The sequence below is a fragment of the Paroedura picta genome, chromosome 3 (genome assembly GCF_049243985.1).
Source record: "Paroedura picta isolate Pp20150507F chromosome 3, Ppicta_v3.0, whole genome shotgun sequence".
Classification (NCBI taxonomy): Eukaryota; Metazoa; Chordata; class Lepidosauria; order Squamata; family Gekkonidae; genus Paroedura; species Paroedura picta.
In genome coordinates, this window is record NC_135371.1 from 6379743 (window position 1) to 6400214 (window position 20472).

Here is a 20472-nt window from a genome sequence, read left to right on the forward strand (position 1 = left end):
CTCCGCCCCTGCGTTTGCGCGGCATTTTGGGAGTTGTAGTTCCCTGCAGCAGAAGCCAAGGGGCAGATGTTTGGGGAAGGAGCATCCCCCCCCCCCCGAGGGTATTCCGGCTCTCCTTCCTTTGGGATCCTTCCTGCGCCTCCAGGCAGCCTCTCCTGTGGCGGGCAACTTGGCATGGGCAGGTGCCTTTCAAGAGAATAGAGGAGCCTATCTGGAGTAAACCTAAGGTCTGGATTCAAGTCCGGCATCTTATTGCAAATACTGGGTCCCTCCCCAGGGGTAGTCAAACTGTGGCCCTCCAGATGTCCATGGACTACAATTCCCACGAGCCCCTGCCAGCAAACACGGTTACAGATGAGCTTTCCAGAGCCCTGTCTTCAGAGATGTGAATGAAAATCTGACTGGAGACTCTTTTTAGGGGGAGTTTACATGGCAACCAATTCCTCCTGGTTCTGCATTCAACATCATTTCCCTCCTTCCTGTGAATTAGGCCACAGGCACAAAAATGGCGCCCTGCCTTAATCCACACGGGGTAGTCACAGTACACAGGTGTCCACCCTGCTCCTTCTGTCTCCATTTTTTCACTGCTGATAAAATGTTTTGTGCCCACATGCCTCTTTCATGGTTGCTGAGCTGGATTTTTGTACACTGTTGTTTACTACCCAAAGGAGTCTCAAAGTGGTTTATAAACACCTTTTCCCTTTGTCTCCCCACAACAGACAACCTGTGAGGGATGTGGGGCTGTGAGAGGTCTGAGAGAACTGGGAATGGGCCACAGTCACCCAGGAGGCCTCAAGTGTCTCAAAGCATTATCCAATCACCTTCCCTTCCTTAGCCCATAGTAGACTCCCTGTGAGGGAGGTGGGGTAGAGAGCCTCACTTGGAAGCTGGCAACCCTAAGAGGAGGTCTCTCTGTGCACAGCAGGCTTGACCTTAATCAGGTTTTTTAAAATGGCTTTTATTTACAGGGGATTCTTGAAAAACTCACTTCAGTTCCTATGTCTCTCCAGCCATTTACTATTTACAGATTCAGGCTGTAAATATTATTTTAGATCTTTTTGTACTTACGAGACTCGCAGGACTGATGCTGGTCTGCCTGTCTGTGCCCCAGAATACAAACAGTTGCTGATAAGTGCTGCCCATAGCCCATAGCCCAGGAGGAACACACACAGACCACTCCCTCCCAACTGCAGTCTGCAGACCTCTACCATTTAGATAGCTGCGTATCTCTAGATTATAACGATCAACTCTTGGAATTACAGCTCATCTGCACAGTGTAAAGATCACCTCCCCAGGCAGAAAGGACTGCTTTAGAGTTTGGATAGGGTTGTTGTGGATAAGAAACAGCAGCGGCGCCTGCCAGAGTGGTATTTTAAGTGAGAAGGGGCTTTTCTATGGTCTCCCTGTCAGCCAACTGTTTGGCAGAAGGGGAAAGCTTCCCCCCTCCTCAAAATGAAAGCACAAGTACGCACACAGACTTTTCTGCATTGATTTCAGAAGGAAATGCCTCCCTCCCCTCAGCTAGGAGCGCACTCATCTACCACCTGCCAGCTCTGTCAGGGGTCTGGGGCAAAGTGAGGGAAGTTGTTGGAAGTGAGAGTTAGGTCAGCCCTGAGGCGAAAAGGGATGGCGTGGCCTGTCCAAGCCTCCGTTGTCACCCCTTTTGGCAGCTCTATCGACCTATCCCTGCAATGATCATGGGCAGACTGGCAGTGATGTCGCCAGATTCCCCTGGGCCAGGCTGGGGGGTGGGCTGTGTTACCTCCCTATTGGCCCCATGTCTGGGAGGGGCAGTCTGATATTTGGACTGGCCCCACCCATTCTCCACCCACCTAGGCCTTAGCTTTTTATTATATAGAAGAAAGAAGATTGTAAACCACCATGAGTGTTTGAGAGCAACAGTATAGAAGTTAAAATATAAACATAAAAATAAATAAATAAATACATTGTTGCATTTCCAGAGCAGTCTTCCACCGGGATGCCAATTCCAGAAAATTCCTGGAGATTGGGGGGCGTAGGCTGGGAAGAAATCTCAGTGGGGTAGGGACCGACAGGCCCCACCTGGAGGTTGGCACTGTAGGGAAATCTCTGGGGCCTAATTGGAGTCTCTAAGAGTCCAGGAGGGAGGGGGTGGGAGAGCTCTGCTCTGGAATCAGCCCCTCCCCTCTGTGGGTCGACAGTTTAACTGTCATTCTTCCTTCTCTTTGCCTCTCTCTCTTGTGTTTTCTTTTATTGTTGTGAAGTTAACGTGGAGAAATTTACATGTAACTATGTATTAAACTCAGCTTCAGCTTTCTTAATATAAATACTTATTTATATTATTATATATTATATATAAATATTATATTAAAATAAACGGAACGTGTCCAGAGGAGGGCAACAAAGATGGTGAGGGGTTTGGAGACCAAGACGTATGAGGAAAGGTTGGGGGAGCTTGGTCTGTTTAGCCTGGAGAGGAGACAAATGAGAGGGGATCTGATATTTTTTATTTATTTAAAACCCTTCTATGTTGCCTTTCCACCCAGGGAAGGTCTGCAACACAGGAAATGTCAAAAGATGAAAACATCGACACATTAAAAGCAGCCAGCAGTGTCTTCCATCAGCAATATAATTCAAGTCACCTCCCTCTTAACCTTGAAAGTCTCACCCCTTTCTATGCTGTAGTTCACTGACTAAAGGGGGGGGCACACATATACTTATGTACTTTCTCTGCATGAATCCTCTTTTTTTTTTTTTTTATAGAAAGTTTTTATTTTATTTTCCAGAGTTGAAAACAGTGAGATACATGCAATCTACATTGTTAATACAGAAAAGGAGAGCTATACTCTTCATTTGATACACTTGGTTCCCCATTTTTAATCCCTTTTGTAAATAGTTCAGGTAAGGGCCCCATTATTCTTGAAAGGCCTCTTAGTGTCAGTTTGGCTATCTTGGTAAGATCAGCTAGTTTATTCACCCAGTCTTCTGTCGAGGGTAGTTCTTACGTTTTCCATTTCTTGGCCAATTCTAGTTTTGTTGCTGTCGTCGCATAGTAGAAGAAGCTCTGTATGTGGGTTAGGAAGCGCTGTGGGAAAACATTTTGGTTCCCTGTTTCAATCTTACAAACCCTCTTCTCTCCATTTAAGATTATAGACTGGCTACAATATTATGGACTTTTACCCAAAGCTTATAGACTTTTTATAGACTTTTTCACGTTTGCACCACATTTAAAAAGAGAAGTCTACTTTGTTACCATCATTTCAACATTTGTTTGCATAGTTTCTGATAGTTTTAACAATCATAAAACAGTTTATACTTAACATAGTCCTAGAGCCCTCCACATTTTCACTAGAAAAAGGGAAAAAAGAGAAAAAAAATACTTAGTTGTACGGAAAGAAGGGAAACAAATATATATAAGTATACATTGTTGATACCAGAAATAATAAAATGGAGTCTTCATTAATTAATAGAAAATATTTTTCGTTAGTTATATATACACCTCCTCAGCTAGAAACCTTCTTTTAGTTATGCTTTAAATTTAGGCTGAAAGTCACTACAGAGATATGCTAGATAATTCAAATTCAGCTATCATAGGAAATCTAAAACCCCACACTATAATGTAAGCCCATTCCATTAGGTGTCTCCTTTTAGTTATGCTTTGATTTTGGGCTGGTAGCCACTGCGAAATTAGGTTTAATAATACAAATTCAGCTTACTTAAAAGATCTTAGACCCCAGATTAACTTCTTAACTACTTATATTGCCTATATGGCTACATAAAGGAGGTAAAGGAGGAAAGGAATTTCGACCACTGTGTTGCATTTCCATTCCCCAAGCTTCTTAGGGAGGTCTCATTTCGAGGCTTATTACGTCTTGTGACTCCCGTTGACTGATGTTCTGTCCTATTGGTCTTTGGCTGGGAAAGTATAGTTGTAGTCTTTCCCTCGGAGTATACATCGATAAATCTTGAAGCAGTTGTACCTCCTGGACTCCAATATCAGTACAGATGTTTTTCCATGATGCTCCTTTCAATCGATTGCTTTCACCGCAGATCCATATGTCTTTCTTGAGTATTGTTGCTTTAGAGTGGCTGTATATCTTCTCAGGCAGGGTGTCCTTATCTGAGCTGCAAGACTCTGACATCCCCTTTTCTATCTCCATAATTTCAGATTCCTCTTCTGCTGGTAATTTTCCATCTTGTTTAGAGCTATCATCAGCCACTACTATTGGTTCTTCATTCCTGTTAAAGACTTCTTCCTTAATGCCTTTAAACTCCATGAGCATATTTTTAAGTGAACCATTTAAAGATTCTTTCAAGTCTTGTGTTTGTTTGTCTAGAAGATATGCAAATTTTTTTAACGAAAACATGTTCCAGGTTTGGAATTTTGTTAGACTTAATATTTGCAATTTTGCAAATAGCCAGTAGAGGTCCTACAGAGTCCTAACGAAAGCAACAGTCTGTTTTTAATTAAAGGAATGTCTCTAAGGCTTAGTTCTCGCGAGATTCCATGGCTCTAATCTCTCTTATCTTCGAAGACGAAAAACAGATATAATAAAACAGATATAATAAGAGCTGTTACTTATTAGATTGAGTTGATTTAAGTCCTTCTTCTGATTAGAAAAGAAAATTAGCCTGCCTCAAAATGAGGTGGCATCAAGCAGAGCCAGAAACGGGGGAAAAGTAAAGACGGAGAAGCGGAAAAGCACTTGCATCTCTGCGTTGATTAATGACTCAGTATCTTGGAATCTGGCAGCTTCACCCCCTCAGTATTATCAGACAGTCCTGTCAGTCTGGCTTGTTTGGATTAGCGAGAGCAACTCTCCACGCCGAGAGTTCATTCCAGGGAAGAAGGTGCCGAGGGAAACCCCACTCACTGTTTGCAGGCTCGATCTGATGTCTGCCAGATGTTTTCACTCCGGAGTTGTGGTGAGTCGAAGGTCTTGCTGGGAGGTATCCAATTAGCTTTGTAGATTAAAATAAGCTTTGTAGATTGCAGAGTTGAAAAAGGAAGAAAAGGAAAAAAGATTTTAAGATGGCGGACGGCGCTTGCTGGACCCTGTGCACACTGAGCTTACGTTCCAGTGGGAGATTAATTTCCCTGCGGAACAGAGAGGCCCCAGAGATTCACAAGGAATTCCTGAGAAGATTTAAGGGTGGGTTATCGTACCCAAAACCCGATTCTGTCAATCACAGCAGCGATTGACCCTCAGTGGAACAGGAGCTCGAAGTATTCGAGCTATCCAAGTGCCATGGCTCCGCCTTTCTCCCCTGCATGAATCCTCTTAAGTACAGTAACACAAGATTAGGGAGAAAGGCCTTGCATCAATCTCAGCATGTATTTTTTTTAATTCAAAGTTTTTGTTTTATTTTCCAAGATTAAAGATAGTACAATACAAGTAATCTACATTATTGATACAGAAAAAAATAGATTGTGCTCTTCATTTAATACACTTAATTCCCCATTTTAATCCCCTTTTAACTTATTTTCTTAGGTAAATCAGATAAGGGCCCCATTGTTTTTGAAGGGCCTCTTCTCTTCATTTGAAAATATAAGACCCCACATAGCTACACAATAGTATTAACTTTTGCCCAAAGCTTATAAACTTTTTCACGTTTCCACCACACTTAGAAGGAGAAGCCTACTTTGTTGCCATCTTTTCAGCATTTGTTTGCATAGTTTTTAACAATTTTAACGGTCATTTTTGGTGTCCCATAACACCTATGAAACAATTTATACTTAACACAATCTTAGAGCCATCCACATTTCCACCACATTAAGAAAAGAGGCCTACTTAGTTGTACAGAAGAAAAATATATAGGTTGTTATATGAGTATAAGTTATATAAGTGTAAGTTGTTAATACAAAAAATAGTAAAATAAAGTCTTCGTTGGTGACATTTACACCTCCTCAATTAGGTGCCTCCTTTTAGTTATGCTTTAAGTTTAGACTGGGAGTCACTGCGGAGATACGTTTTATAATACAAATTCAGCTAACATAGGACATCTAAGACCCCACACTTACATGATAGTATAGACTTACAATGAGCAGTAAAATATAGTCTTCATCTGTTATTCTTAAACCCACTCCATTAGGTGTCTCCTTTTAGTTAAGCTTTAATTTTGGGCTGGGAAGCACTGCCAAGATAGATTTAATAATACAGATTCAGCTTACTTAGAAGATCTTAGACCCCACATTAACTTCTTAACTGATTATATTGCCTGTGTGGCTACAGAAGAAACGAAAAAGGAGAGAAAGAATTTCAGCCACTGCTTCTCCTTTCTGTTCCCCAGTCTTCTTAAGGGGGTCTCATATCAAGGCTTGCTGCATCTTGTTGTTCCCGTTGACTTGTGTTCTGTCCAGTTGGCCTTTGGCATAGAAAGTGCAGTTGTAGTCTTTCCCTCAGAGTATGCATCGGTGAATCTTGAGGCAGTTGTACCTCCTGGGCTCCAATATCAGTACAGTTTTTTCCCCGAGAAGCTCCTTTAAATCGATTACTTTCCCAGCAGATCCATATATCTTTTGATTGGTTCTTATGTACAGTTGCTTTGGAGTGGCTGTATGTCTTTTTAGGAAGGGTGTCCTTATCTAGGCTGCAAGGCTCAGACATCCCCTTTTCCATCTCCATAGTTTCAAATTTCTCTTCTGCTGGTAGTTTTCCACCTTGTTTAGAGCTATCATCAGCCACTGTTATTGATCCATCATTCCTGTTAGAGACTTCTTCCTTGCCGTCTTGGATCTCCTTGAAAATATTTTTAAGCAAGCCTTCTGTAAATGCTTTCAGATCTTGGGTTTGTTTCTCTATTAGATGAGCCATTCTTTTTAGCATAGACATGTTTTAGGCTTGCAAGTCAGCTAATCTCAGGCAATTTTGCAAATAGCCAGTAGAGGTCCTACAGAGTCCTAACAAAAGCAACAGTCTGTTTTGATCTCCGACGTTTCTGGCACTGGCATGTGACGTATTGAAGTCAGTAAAGCAGTGTCTCGTACTGGAACAGAATTCTCGCGAGATCCTCCCACCACGGCTCTTATCTCTTATCTCCGAAAACCAAAACAAATGCAGTAAGAGCTATTACTAATTGGTTTGAGTTGATTTAAGTCCTACTTCTGCTTAGGGAAGAGAATTAGCCTGCCTCATATCGAGGTGGCTTCAGGCAGAGCCAAAAAGGGGGGAAAAAGAGAAACGGAGAAATACTTGCGTCCCTGTGCGTTGATTGATGTCTTGATATCTTGGAATTTGGCAGATGTCCTCCCCTCAGTTCCCAGCATTCATTTGCAGTAAATCGTAGTAGAGGGTCAAAGTAAATTCTTGAAGGAAGGAAGAAAGAAAGAAAAGAAAGAAAAGTCCAGAATATGGCAGACATCCTCTTCACCCGAAACGCTGACAGCCTGTAATCCAGGGAGATATACTCCCTAAAGGATTGGAGACGGCCCCAAGAATTCCCTAGAACTTCCTGGGTAGAAAGGTGAGGTGGGGTTTGCGTACCCCTCCTCTTTTCTGCCAATTGCTTTCACAATTGACCCCTGTCAGGCTTCAGAGATTGCACTGCAATCCTTTTAAAACGCCATCTTAAGCCACCAATCTCAGCATGTATTGATTTTTAAGAAGGCTTTATTAAATGTGTTTTGGCTCCTCCACAGTCTGAACACTTGGATGTTGATTTTCCCCTCTTGAAGATCGAGTAAACTTTGAGCAGGCAGTGAACCGTTTCCACACTTCGAACCTTTTATGGTTTCTCTCCTTTGTGAATCTTTGCATGTCTATTAAGCTTCACTGCATTAGGAAAGCTCTCATGACAATTGGAGCATTTGTAGGGCTTCTCCCCAGTGCGGAGTCCTTGATGCGAAGCCAGGCTCTTTTTCCATCTGAAGTGCTCCCCAGATTCTGAACATGGATGTGGTTTCTCACTTGTGTGGAGCAGGAGACGTGACGCCAAGACTGCGCTCTGACTGAAGCTCTTCCCGCACTATAAGCATATTCAGGGCTTCCCCCTGTGTGAATCTTTTGGTGTTGAGTGAGGCTGCTGCCGTAAGGGAAGTGCTTCCTGCATTCTGAGCATTCATAGGGCTTCTCCCGTGTGAATCCTTTGGTGTTTAGTGAGGCTGCTGCTGCGAGAGAAGCGCTTCCTGCAGTCTGAGCATTCATAGGGCTTCTCCCCTGTGTGAATCCTTTGATGTAAAGTGAGGCTCCTGCTGCAAGAGAAGCGCTTCCCGCAATCTGAGCATTCATAGGGTTTCTCCCCTGTGTGAATCCGGTGATGTTCAGAGAGGCTACTGCTGCAAGAGAAGCGCTTCCCGCAATCTGAGCATTCATAGGGCTTCTCCCCTGTATGAATCCTTTGGTGTTTAGTGAGGATGCTGCTGCGAGAGAAGCGCTTCCCGCAATCTGAGCATTCATAGGGCTTCTCCCCTGTATGAATCCTTTGGTGTTTAGTGAGGCTGCTGCTGTAAGAGAAGCACTTCCCGCAATCTGAGCATTCATAGGGCTTCTCCCCTGTATGAATCCTTTGGTGTTTAGTGAGGCTGCTGCTGTAAGAGAAGCACTTCCCGCAATCTGAGCATTCATAGGGCTTCTCCCCTGTGTGAATCCTTTGATGTACAGTGAAGCTGCCACTGCAAGAGAAGCACTTCCCGCAATCTGAGCATTCATAGGGCTTCTCCCCTGTGTGAATCCTTTGATGTAAAGTGAGGTAGCCCCTGTAAGAGAAGCGCTTCCTGCATTCTGGGCATTCATAAGGCTTCTCCCCTGTATGAATCTTTTGGTGACTAATGAGGGTGGCACCGCCAGAGAAGCACTTCCCGCATTGTGAGCATTCATAGGGCTTCTCTCCTGTGTGAATCCTTTGATGTACAGTGAGGGTGCCCCTGCGAGAGAACCACTTCCCGCAATCTGAGCATTCATAGGGCTTCTCCCCTGTGTGAATCCTTTGATGTAAAGTGAAGCTGCCACTGCAAGAGAAGCACTTCCCGCAATCTGAGCATTCATAGGGCTTCTCCCCTGTGTGAATCCTTTGATGTACAGTGAGGTTGCCCCTGTAAGAGAAGCGCTTCCTGCATTCTGGGCATTCATAAGGCTTCTCCCCTGTATGAATCTTTTGGTGTCTAATGAGGGTGGCACCGCCAGAGAAGCACTTCCCGCATTGTGAGCATTCATAGGGCTTCTCTCCTGTGTGAATCTTTTGATGTACAGTGAAGGTGCCCCTGCGAGAGAAGCACTTCCCACAATCTGAGCATTCATAGGGCTTCTCCCCTGTGTGAATCCTTTGATGTAAAGTGAGGCTGACCCTGCAAGAGAATTGCTTCCCGCAATCTGAGTATTCATAGGGCTTCTCCCCTGTGTGAACCCTCTGATGCACATTGAGGTAGTTATGAGAAAAGAAGCTCTTGCCGCATTCCAAGCACTTATGAGGCTTCTCCCTTGTGTGAATCCTCTTGTGTCGATTAAGAATGGATTTGTGAGAATAGCTCTTGCTACAATCTGAGCATTTGTATGGCTTCTCCGCATGGTGACTGTGTTGATGCAAAAGAACTTGGACTCTTTGCTTGAAGCTCTTCCTATGCTCCAGGGAACCATATATTTTCTTGCCTACTTGAATCTTCCGGGCTTTCTTGACACTGGAGATACCAATAAACACTTTTCCATTAACTGGGCAATTCTTCTGTCCTTTTCCATTTTGTAGTTTGCTCTGGACTGGGGTGTCAAACCTTCTGCTCTTCTCGCAGGCCGCACTGCCCTTCCTCCACTTCTGCCATCTTTCCCGTTTTCTTTTCAGCTGCCTCCGAGGTTCATTTTGATCCCATGTTTCTGCCTTCAGATCCTCATCTCCTTCTGAAGACACCCCTCTTGGTTGCCCCTGTGCCTGAGCCTCTGGCACATCTCCTAGTGGAAAGAAGAGAGAAAGAAAACCAGTAAGATCTTGTAGAAAGGCAGACCGCTCTCCTCAGCCTGTCATTAGCCAATGGGACTTTACCCAGTAAGAAGTGGAACTCTGCAAAAGGGAAAGGGACAGGGAGAGGAAGGGAGGTGGGGCAGAGGGGACCCGAAGCGTAGACCAAAGTGGCACTATTGGGAAGGGCTGTGGGTCAGGGTGGGGCACTGATAGGCAAGCACACAGCCCTGAGTTCAATCCCCAGCATCTCAAGTTGAAAGGTCAGGGGGTGAACTGAATTGTATTAGCCCTCTGAGGAAAGGCTGTGGGAGTAGGGAAAGTTCAGCCTGGCCCCTTCCAACTCTATGGTTCTCTGCAGTCCAGGTCTCTTAGGCCAAGTACTTTCAAGGCATCCCAGTCCTCATATCTTTTTGGCCTGAGTTTGAGGAGATATTTGTCCCCTTGGGTTTAGTGAGGGAGAAGTCAGCCTTTTTCTGCCTCCGTACAAAATTCGTCCATCTTCAAAAATCCCCTAATTTTCAACATGTACTTATTTATCTGTAAAATTTCTAAGCTGGTTTTGTAGGGAACCTCTACATGAAGGTAAAGGTATCCCCTGTGCAAGCACCGCGTCATGTCTGACCCTTGGGGTGACGCCCTCTAGCGTTTTCATGGCAGACTCAATACGGGGTGGTTTGCCAGTGCCTTCCCCAGTCATTACCGCTTACCCCCCAGCACGGCTTACAAAATGAAACATAACTAAAACGGAAAAGGTTTTAAACCCAGCTCACAAAAACACTCCCCCATAAAAAATAACCCCGCATCCAACAGCAAAAGATGTAGCAGCTTAAGATAGATATTAACTCTCCTCTACAAAAAATGGGGAAGGTAAATGCCACTAAAACTTCAATTTAAAAGCTTAGGTAAAGATAAACAGTTTGGCCTCTAGGTCCTAAGAGAACCCCGAGGCTTCTCCCATAGGGAAGTTGGCACCCCTGGAACTTGCCTGGGAGCATCAGTCCTCCCCTCCCCTCCCCCCTCCCCCCAAAAAGCAAGCCAGAGCTTGTAAGGAGCATCTTCGCAGGCGGTCTGGGCAGGAACAGGTAAGGCAGTTTCTCCAAGTGACCTGGCTCCAAACGAACTGATACTCAATGTTCCCTGTATTGCTTCCCCCTCTTACCTGAGAAGGGGCCACCTGCACACCATCCTGATTCCTCACAGGTGTTTAGGATCCACATTTCTCTTGGATGGAGCCGTGCATCAAGGAATGGTCCAGGGACCCCAAGTCCTTCAAGGGGAACAGAAAACACCATGAAGGGATTTTGACTTTCCAAGGAGGTTCATGGTGGGGTTAATCTACCTGCCCTTTTTAGGACTGGGGGCATTGGGAATGTAGAATCATAGAATCATAGAGTTGGAAGGGGCCATACAGGCCATCTAGTCCAACCCCCTGCTCAACGCAGGATCAGCCCTAAGCATCCTAAAGCATCCAAGAAAAGTGTGTATCCAACCTTTGCTTGAAGACTTCCAGTGAGGGGGCGCTCACCACCTCCTTAGGCAGCCTATTCCACTGCTGAACTACTCTGACTGTGAAAAACTTTTTCCTTATATGTGTGTATCCAATTGGCCTACAAGACCTTTGATTGCAGCTTGATTCCAGGGGTGCCAACTTTCCTGTGGGAGAACGAGCTCCCGGAGGAGATCAGGGCCCTGACGGAGCTTAAACAGTTCCGCAGGGCCTGTACAAAGGAGCTCTTCCGCCAGGCATTTGGTTGAGACCAGACACAACCAACAACGACTGGAAGGCCCCTGTTCCCCCCCTGCCCCCCCTCAGAAGTCCACCAACATGCTCTGGACCTGTTTGTATTGTTGCATTGTTGTATTGCCTATATTACTTATACTATTACATTGTTATATGGTTATTATTGTAAAGTTATTCACGTGCAATAGATTGTTTTATGAACTGTTGTTGTTCTTATGTAAACCGCCCTGAGCCCCCGGGGAGGGCGGTATATAAATATAAATAAATATATAAATATATAAATAAATAAATAAGTGCAAACACCAGCATTCTTAGGAAACAAGCAGGGAGCTTATTCTGAGACCAGCCTGAGGTAAATGTTAGTATCAACCAGTTGTTGCAGGACGTTAGGTCTTCAACAGGACATGCCTAAGGGAAACTTTATCTCAGGCGGATTGGCAGCAGATAAACAAATCTCCAGGATCGTGGACAGAGGGTTGCAATAGGAGAAAGAACATCAGACCGCCGACAACTTACTTGTGGAGTCCCACAGGGAGCGGTCCTCTCTCCTATCCTATTCAACATCTTCATGTGCCCTCTTGCACAACTGGTACGGAAGTTTGGGCTGGGTTGCCATCAATATGCAGACTCAATACGGGGTGGTTTGCCAGTGCCTTCCCCAGTCATTACCGCTTACCCCCCAGCACGGCTTACAAAATGAAACATAACTAAAACGGAAAAGGTTTTAAACCCAGCTCACAAAAACACTCCCCCATTAAAAAAACCCGCATCCAACAGCAAAAGATGTAGCAGCTTAAGATAGATATTAACTCTCCTCTACAAAAAATGGGGAAGGTAAATGCCACTAAAACTTTAATTTAAAAGCTTGGGTAAAGATAAACAGTTTGGCCTCTAGGTCCTAAGAGAACCCCGAGGCTTCTCCCACAGGGAAGTTAGCACCCTTGGAACTTGCCTGTGAGCATCAGTCCTCCCCTCCCCTCCCCCCTCCCCCCAAAAAGCAAGCCAGAGCTTGTAAGGAGCATCTTCGCAGGCGGTCTGGGCAGGAACAGGTAAGGCAGTTTCTCCAAGTGACCTGGCCCCAAACGAACTGATACTCCACGTTCCCTGTATTGCTTCCCCCTCTTACCTGAGAAGGGGCCACCTGCACACCCTCCTGATTCCTCACAGGTGTGGAGGATCCACATTTCTCTTGGATGGAGCCGTGCATCAAGGAATGGTCCAGGGACCCCAAGTCCTTCAAGGGGAACAGAAAACACCATGAAGGGATTTTGACTTTCCAAGGAGGTTCATGGTGGGGTTAATCTACCTGCCCTTTTTAGGACTGGGGGCATTGGGAATGTAGAATCATAGAATCATAGAGTTGGAAGGGGCCATACAGGCCATCTAGTCCAACCCCCTGCTCAACGCAGGATCAGCCCTAAGCATCCTAAAGCATCCAAGAAAAGTGTGTATCCAACCTTTGCTTGAAGACTTCCAGTGAGGGGGCGCTCACCACCTCCTTAGGCAGCCTATTCCACTGCTGAACTACTCTGACTGTGAAAAACTTTTTCCTTATATGTGTGTATCCAATTGGCCTACAAGACCTTTGATTGCAGCTTGATTCCAGGGGTGCCAACTTTCCTGTGGGAGAACGAGTTCCCGGAGGAGATCAGGGCCCTGACGGAACTTAAACAGTTTCGCAGGGCCTGCACAAAGGAGCTCTTCCGCCAGGCATTTGGTTGAGACCAGACACAATCAACAACGACTGGAAGGCCCCTGCTCCCCCCCCTGCCCCCCCTCAGAAGTCCACCAACATGCTCTGGACCTGTTTGTATTGTTGCCTTGTTGTATTGCCTATATTATTTATACTATTACATTGTTATATGGTTATTATTGTAAAGTTATTCACGTGATATAGATGGTTTTATGAACTGTTGTTGTTCTTATGTAAACCGCCCTGAGCCCCCGGGGAGGGCGGTATATAAATATATATAAATAAATGAATAAATGAATAAATGAATAAATGAATAAATGAATAAATGAATAAATAAATGAATGAATAAATGAATAAATAAATAAGTGCAAACACCAGCATTCATAGGAAACAAGCAGGGAGCTTATTCTGAGACCAGCCTGAGGTAAATGTTAGTATCAACCAGTTGTTGCAGAACGTTAGGTCTTCAACAGGACATGCCTAAGGGAAACTTTCTCTCAGGCAGATTGGCAGCAGATAAACAAATCTCCGGGATCGTGGACAGAGGGTTGCAATAGGAGAAAGAACATCAGACCGCCGACAACTTACTTGTGGAGTCCCACAGGGAGCGGTCCTCTCTCCTATCCTATTCAACATCTTCATGTGCCCTCTCGCACAACTGGTATGGAAGTTTGGGCTGGGTTGCCATCAATATGCAGATGACACCCAGCTCCTCCTCCTGATGGATGGCCGCCCTGACTCTCCCCCAGAAGCATTAGCCAGCTGCCTGGAAGCAGTGACGAGATGGCTCAAGCAAAGTCGTCTGAAGCTCAATCCTTCAAAGACGGAGGTCCTGTGGCTGGGTAGGAAGGGCCCATGTGAGGCCATACGCGATCAGGGCCCAGTGTACCTGAGGGATCGCCTCCCTGCCTACACCCCCAAAAGAGCCCTGCGCTCCACTGCTACCAACCAGCTAAAGGTCCCTGGCCCTAAAGAAGTCCGCCTGGTCTCAACCAGGGCCAGAGCATTCTCTGTTCTGGCCCCCACCTGGTGGAACGAGCTCCCGGAGAAGATCAGGGCCCTGACGGAGCTTACACAGTTCCACAGGGCCTGCAAGGAGGAGCTCTTCCGCCAGGCATTTGGCTGAGACCAGATATATATAACCAACAGCGACCAAAGGGCCCCTGTTCCCCGCCCTCCCCTCAGAACACCACCTATACACTCTGGACCTGTTTGTATGTTGCAACGTTGTATTGTTTATTGCTTATACAATTATAATGTTATATGTTTACAATTATTAGTTATTATTGCACGGTTATTCAAATGTTTTATAGACTGTTCCATGTATTGTTCTTATGTTATTATGTAAACCGCCCTGAGCCCCCGCGGAGGGCGGTATATAAATATAATAAATAAATAAATAAATCAAATTTTTAAAATTCCTCTGCTACAACCCAGTTATCGGCTAGACCCGGGAAACCCTACAGGGAGTGCAATCCTAATTGGGTCTCCTCAGAACCCTACTCAAGTTTGCACAATGGAGCTTCCTCCTGTAACGTGTTCTTAGGCAAGCGCTGGGTTCCCCAGTCAAGGGAACGTCATCGATGAACTGCTATCTCCACAGGTACCTGCAATTCACACTCCTGGCAAACTAGCCTCTGCCCACCAGGGCTTCCATCCCTCAAAGCCCAGATGAAAAGATCTCCCCACAGTGATGGCCTGGAGTGGTGACAGATGCTCTCTCCTGTTCTTTATTCACGATAAACGGGCCAGGATCCTTACCCAGAGAGGCCACCGCCTCGTAATTCTCCTGCATGACTCCCCAGTAGAGGGCTCTTTGGGCCGGATCCAGCAGGGCCCATTCCTCCGGGGTGAAGAACACGGCCACCCCCTCGAAGGACACGGGGGGCCCTGAGGGAGGATGTCCACCGTTCCCCTTCTCTGACGATCCAAGAGGGTTCCCACAAGAAAGCAAAATCCCACAGGGGAGTAAGTATGGAATACATCAGACTGACGGGAAGCAACATTAAACGTGTCTTTTCAGACTCAGAAGTGAAGCATAATTTGGGAAAGTCACAGGGGTGCCCTCTAAGGACAATACTCCAACTTTTTAAGTAACATAAAACATTCAGGACCTCATCAGTACCAATTTCGAAAAGTGCATCGAATAGGCAATCCACACAGATTATTCACACTGGGGTGATCCCATCCCAGTAGACCCACCCCGGCAGTCTCCTGCCTGAACCATTCAGATCTAGCTGAAGTATTCAGACCATTCAAGGAAGTCCCGAAAATCAGGAGGCCAATGAGCAATAGAACCAGGTTTGCTTCTGCAGTCACACGAGAGGCTCCCCTGGGAAACAGGAGGAGGAAGGGGGAGGGGAGGGCCTGAAGGGGTCCCTCCCAAGTTCCCCCTTCCAGGATGTCGGGGGAAGGGGTGAGGTTTGAGGTGACGCTTGGAGGAGCCTGAGAGAGGAAGGCCACCAGGAACACTTGAAGCAAGGCCTGAGGCCCGTCAGTGTGTGGGGGGGAAGCTTGAGCTGAGGCCTGCCAGGTGCTTCACTCCTCAGCCTCAGAATCAGACCTCACCCAAGGACACAGCAGAGATCCTTCCCTTTTCTTTCCCTGAAAGAGCCCCAAATTATTCTCCCCCTCCTCCAGTCCAGTCAGGGACGAAAAGCCCACGAGAGACTCCCCTTTCCCAGTACTGCTCTCTCCTCCTCACCGGACAAGGGGGGACCTGCACACCTTCCCGACCTCTCACAGCTCTGGAGGAAGCGCATTTCTCCTGGATGGTGCGGCGAATCCAGGAATGGTCCAGGAACCCCAAGACCTTTCGGAGGAAGAGAAAACACCATGAAGGGATGTAAAGTTTCCAAGAGCTTTTACGGTATCAAGAATTCCCCCAGACTTTGGGAAGGAGGGGATCGTACAAAATCTTTGAAAATGGGCAAAAGTCACGCCTCGTGATGGAAACAAAACAAACAAAAACCCAAAGCCAACAGTATTACAAATCTGTTAGCAGATGTTATTCAGGAGAAACGCTGAGGTAAACTAGCAGACAGTATTGAAGAGAAATTCTAAGGCACAAACTTGGAGGGAAGAACTCTGAGGTAAAAACTATTAAGAGACAGTTTGGCATAGTGGTTAAGAACGGGAGCTTTTAATGTGGTGAGCAGGGCTTGATTCCCCTTCCTCCACACGCAGCCAGTTGAGTGACCTTGGGCAAGTCACAGCCCTGACAGTACTGTTCTGGCAGGGTGGTTCTCTCAGAGCTCTCTCAGTCCCATGTACCTCACAGGGTGCCTTTTAGGGGGAGAGGAAAGGAAGGCTGCATTCAGGTAGTGAAAGCGGGGTATAAAACCTAAATATTTTTCATGAGTGGTGGGAAGTTAGGTCTTTATCAAGACATGGCTTTACACCATATAAACGCATTCCTCTGCTACCACTCAGTTACCTGCTGGACCTGTCAAACCCTACAGGCCGTGCAATCCTAACCAGGTCTCCTCAGATCCCTACTCAAAGGGGCTTCCTCCAGGAAGGTGTTCCCAGGCAAACACTGTGTAATGTCTCAGTATGCTCGAATACAGATTCATGATAAAAAGGCCAAGATCCGTACCCAGGGAGGCTGCCGTCTCATAATTCTCCCGCATGACTTCCCAGTAGAGAGCTGATTGGGCCGGATCCAGCAGAGCCCATTCCTCCCGCGTGAAGAACACGGCCACCTCCTCGAAGGACACGGGGGGCCCTGAGGGAGGAATTCCCCACTTCATCTTTTCTGACGGCCCCTGAGTATTCACACAAGAAAACAGAATCCTCAGGCGAGACACAGGAAGGAAAAACAGAAAAGTCAATCTAAAAAACACTCAATGTGTCTTTTCAGACTCCAAAGAACAACCCAGAAGCCATATATACTCTGGGAAAATGAGGAGGTTGCCATCTTGGAAAGATGCCTCAAGCCCTACGGATCGAGGGGAGCGTGCCTAGCTGGGCTTCAGTTCAGTCCAGTTGGCTTCACACTTGCCTGGAATTCAGTAGGAGCGGAAGCAGATCGACTGTTCCCTTCCCTATAATAACATTCTAACTCTACTCTATCTAAGATCCAGCCGTTAAGAGCAGGGGCTTCCAATCTGACGAGCTGGGTTCGATTCCCCATTCCTCCACATCCAGCAAGCTGGGTGACCTTGGGCCAGTCACAGTCCTGTTAGTTCTGTTCTCACAGAGCAATCCTGTCAGAGCTCTCGGCCTCAGCAACTCATGGGGGAGAGGAAGGAAAGGTGAATGTAACCTGCTTTGAGACTTGGGCAGTGAAAAGCAGGGAATCAAACTAACGCTTCTTCATACCAAAAATGGGTCTGTGTAACAGAGCAAGTATTCAGTCTCGGCCCTCCCTCCCATAATGCCTTAAAATCTGCTCCATTTGAGCTGATAAGCCCAGTTGGTGATTCTGGCCCTGCCACTCCCTCAGGCTGGCCTACCTCACAAGGCTGTCATTGTCAGGACTATATGGAGGAGAGCAGACCTATGTGGTGTGGCGTTTTGGGTTTTCATTGGGGAGAACTGTAGGGTTACACTCCGTGCTTGCTTCTCAGGGCTTCTGCAGCTGCAAATGTGTGTGGCATGGAAAAGGGAGCATCGGAGCATTACCTGCATTTTTAAATCTATCAACGCTTTGCAGATACCAAATTTCAAGAAAAAAAACCCTGGGTCTGAAAAAGCCACGGAAAGGAAGTGACAAGATTTACCACCCCTGCAGCTCAAGGTCCAGCTCAAGGATTTTAGAGTTTGGGGCTTACTGAATTACGAGGTTACCCTTGGAGCCCGCTTGATGTTGGCCCCAAACGGGGCGGGGGGGGGCAAACTGAGGGTCTCCAGATGTCCCTGGACTACAGTTCCTATGAGCCCCGGCCAGCGGCACATGGGAACTGTAATCCACGGCCATCTGCAGTTTGTCCACCCCTGCTGTCGTGGTTAGGAGAGGCGGCAGCCTCGGATCTTCTCTAAAAATAAGCGCCTGAACCCCATCAGTGGAAAGTTCCCCCTCCTGCAATCGGGTGGGCGAGCAGCCTCCCCCCTCCTGGAGCCGCCGCCCCCTTCCCCCTCCCCGTCCAGGCAGCACCCTGATCTCCCCCCACCCCTTCCTCCCCCCTCGCCTGCACCCACCTCGGCTGCGCGCCCCAGAGGCGATTCCTCCCTCCGGCCGGCCGGGGAAAAGGGGCTCCGGGACGATCCTCCCGGGCACAAAGGGCGGCGGATCTCCCCCGCCCGTCCCCGCCTCTCTGGATCCCCCCCCAAGACACGCAGCCTCAGATCCGCCCCTGCGTTTGCGCGGCATTTTGGGAGTTGTAGTTCCCTGCAGCAGAAGCCAAGGGGCAGATGTTTGGGGAAGGAGCATCCCCCCCCCCCCGAGGGTATTCCGGCTCTCCTTCCTTTGGGATCCTTCCTGCGCCTCCAGGCAGCCTCTCCTGTGGCGGGCAACTTGACATGGGCAGGTGCCTTTCAAGAGAATCGAGGAGCCTATCTGGAGTAAACCTAAGGTCTGGATTCAAGTCCGGCATCTTATTGCAAATACTGGGTCTCTCCCCAGGGGTAGTCAAACTGTGGCCCTCCAGATGTCCATGGACTACAATTCCCACGAGCCCCTGCCAGCAAACACGGTTACAGATGAGCTTTCCAGAGCCCTGTCTTCAGAGATGTGAATGAAAATCCGACTGCAGACTCTTCTTAGGGGGAGTTTACATGGCAACCAATTCCTCCTGGTTCTGCATTCAACATCATTTCTCTCCTTCCTGTGAATTAGGCCACAGGCACAAAAATGGCGTCCAGCCTTAATCCACACGGGGTAGTCACAGTACACAGGTGTCCACCCTGCTCCTTCTGTCTCCATTTTTTCACTGGTGATAAAATGTTTTGTGCCCACATGCCTCTTTCATGGTTGCTGAGCTGGATTTTTGTATACTGTTGTTTACTACCCAAAGGAGTCTCAAAGTGGCTTACAAATACCTTTTCCCTTTGTCTCCCCACAATAGACAACCTATGAGGGATGTGGGGCTGTGAGAGGTCTGAGAGAACTGGGAATGGGCCACAGTCACCCAGCAGGCCTCAAGTGTCTCAAAGCATTATCCAATCACCTTCCCTTCCTTAGCCCATAGTAGACTCCCTGTGAGGGAGGTGGGGTAGAGAGCCTCACTTGGAAGCTGGCAACCCTAAGAGGAGGTCTCTCTGTGCACAGCAGGCTTGACCTTAATCAGGTTTTTTAAAATGGCTTTTATTTACCAGGGGATTCTTGAAAAACTCACTTCAGTTCCTAGGTCTCTCCAGCCATTTACTTGTTCACTATTTACAGATTCAGGCTGTAAATATTATTTTAGATCTTTTTGTACTGACCAGACTCGCAGGACTGATGCTGGTCTGCCTGTCTGTGCCCCAGAATACAAACAGTTGCTGATAAGTGCTGCCCATAGCCCATAGCCCAGGAGGAACACACACAGACCACTCCCTCCCAACTGCAGTCTGCAGGCCTCTACCATTTAGATTGCTGCGCATCTCTAGATTATAATGATCAGCTCTGCAGGCAAAAATAGCTCCATTGAAGGCCGGACTCTGAGGCATTGAATGATTTTGACATCCCACCTTCAAACCTCCAGGAATGTTTCCAACCCAGGGCTGGCCAATCTCCAGGCGGGGCCTGGAGAGCTCTTGGAATTACAGCTCATCTGCAGAGTGTCAAGATCACCTCCCCAGGCAGAAAGGACTGCTTTAGAGTTTGGACAGGGTTGCTGTGGAGAAGAAACAGCAGCGACGCCTGCCAGAGTGATATTTTAAGAGAGAAGGGGCTTTTCTATGGTCTCCCTGAAGTTAAAAATATAAACATAAATAAAAATAAATTAATAAATTGTTGCATTTCCAGAGCAGTCCTCCACCGGGAAGGTGGAAGGCTTCAGACAGGGATGCCAATTCCAGAAAATTCCTGGAGATTGGGGGGCGTACCTGGGAAGAAATCTCAGTGGGGAAGGGACCGACAGGCCCCACCTGGAGGTTGGCACTGTAGGGAAATCTCTGGGGCCTGATTGGAGTCTCTAAGAGTCCAGGAGGGAGGGGGTGGGAGAGCTCTGCTCCGGAATCAGCCCCTCCCCTCTGTGGGTCGACAGTTTAACTGTCATTCTTCCTTCTCTTTGCCTCTCTCTCTTGT

At 47.0% G+C, this 20472-nt stretch overlaps 1 protein-coding gene across 1 annotated transcript; it reads right to left on the reverse strand.

Annotated features, from left to right (window-relative positions):
• Positions 1-2831: 2831 nt before the first annotated feature.
• LOC143834217 (uncharacterized) lies at positions 2832-18560 on the reverse strand. Its single transcript, XM_077330843.1, is given in 8 exon segments — positions 2832-8049; positions 8051-9857; positions 11027-11134; positions 12735-12842; positions 15063-15221; positions 16006-16113; positions 16900-17068; positions 18444-18560. Coding segments are annotated over 7 exon segments (2745 nt in total). The 5' UTR covers positions 17054-17068; positions 18444-18560; the 3' UTR covers positions 2832-7748.
• Between the last annotated feature and the right edge of the window lie 1912 nt (positions 18561-20472).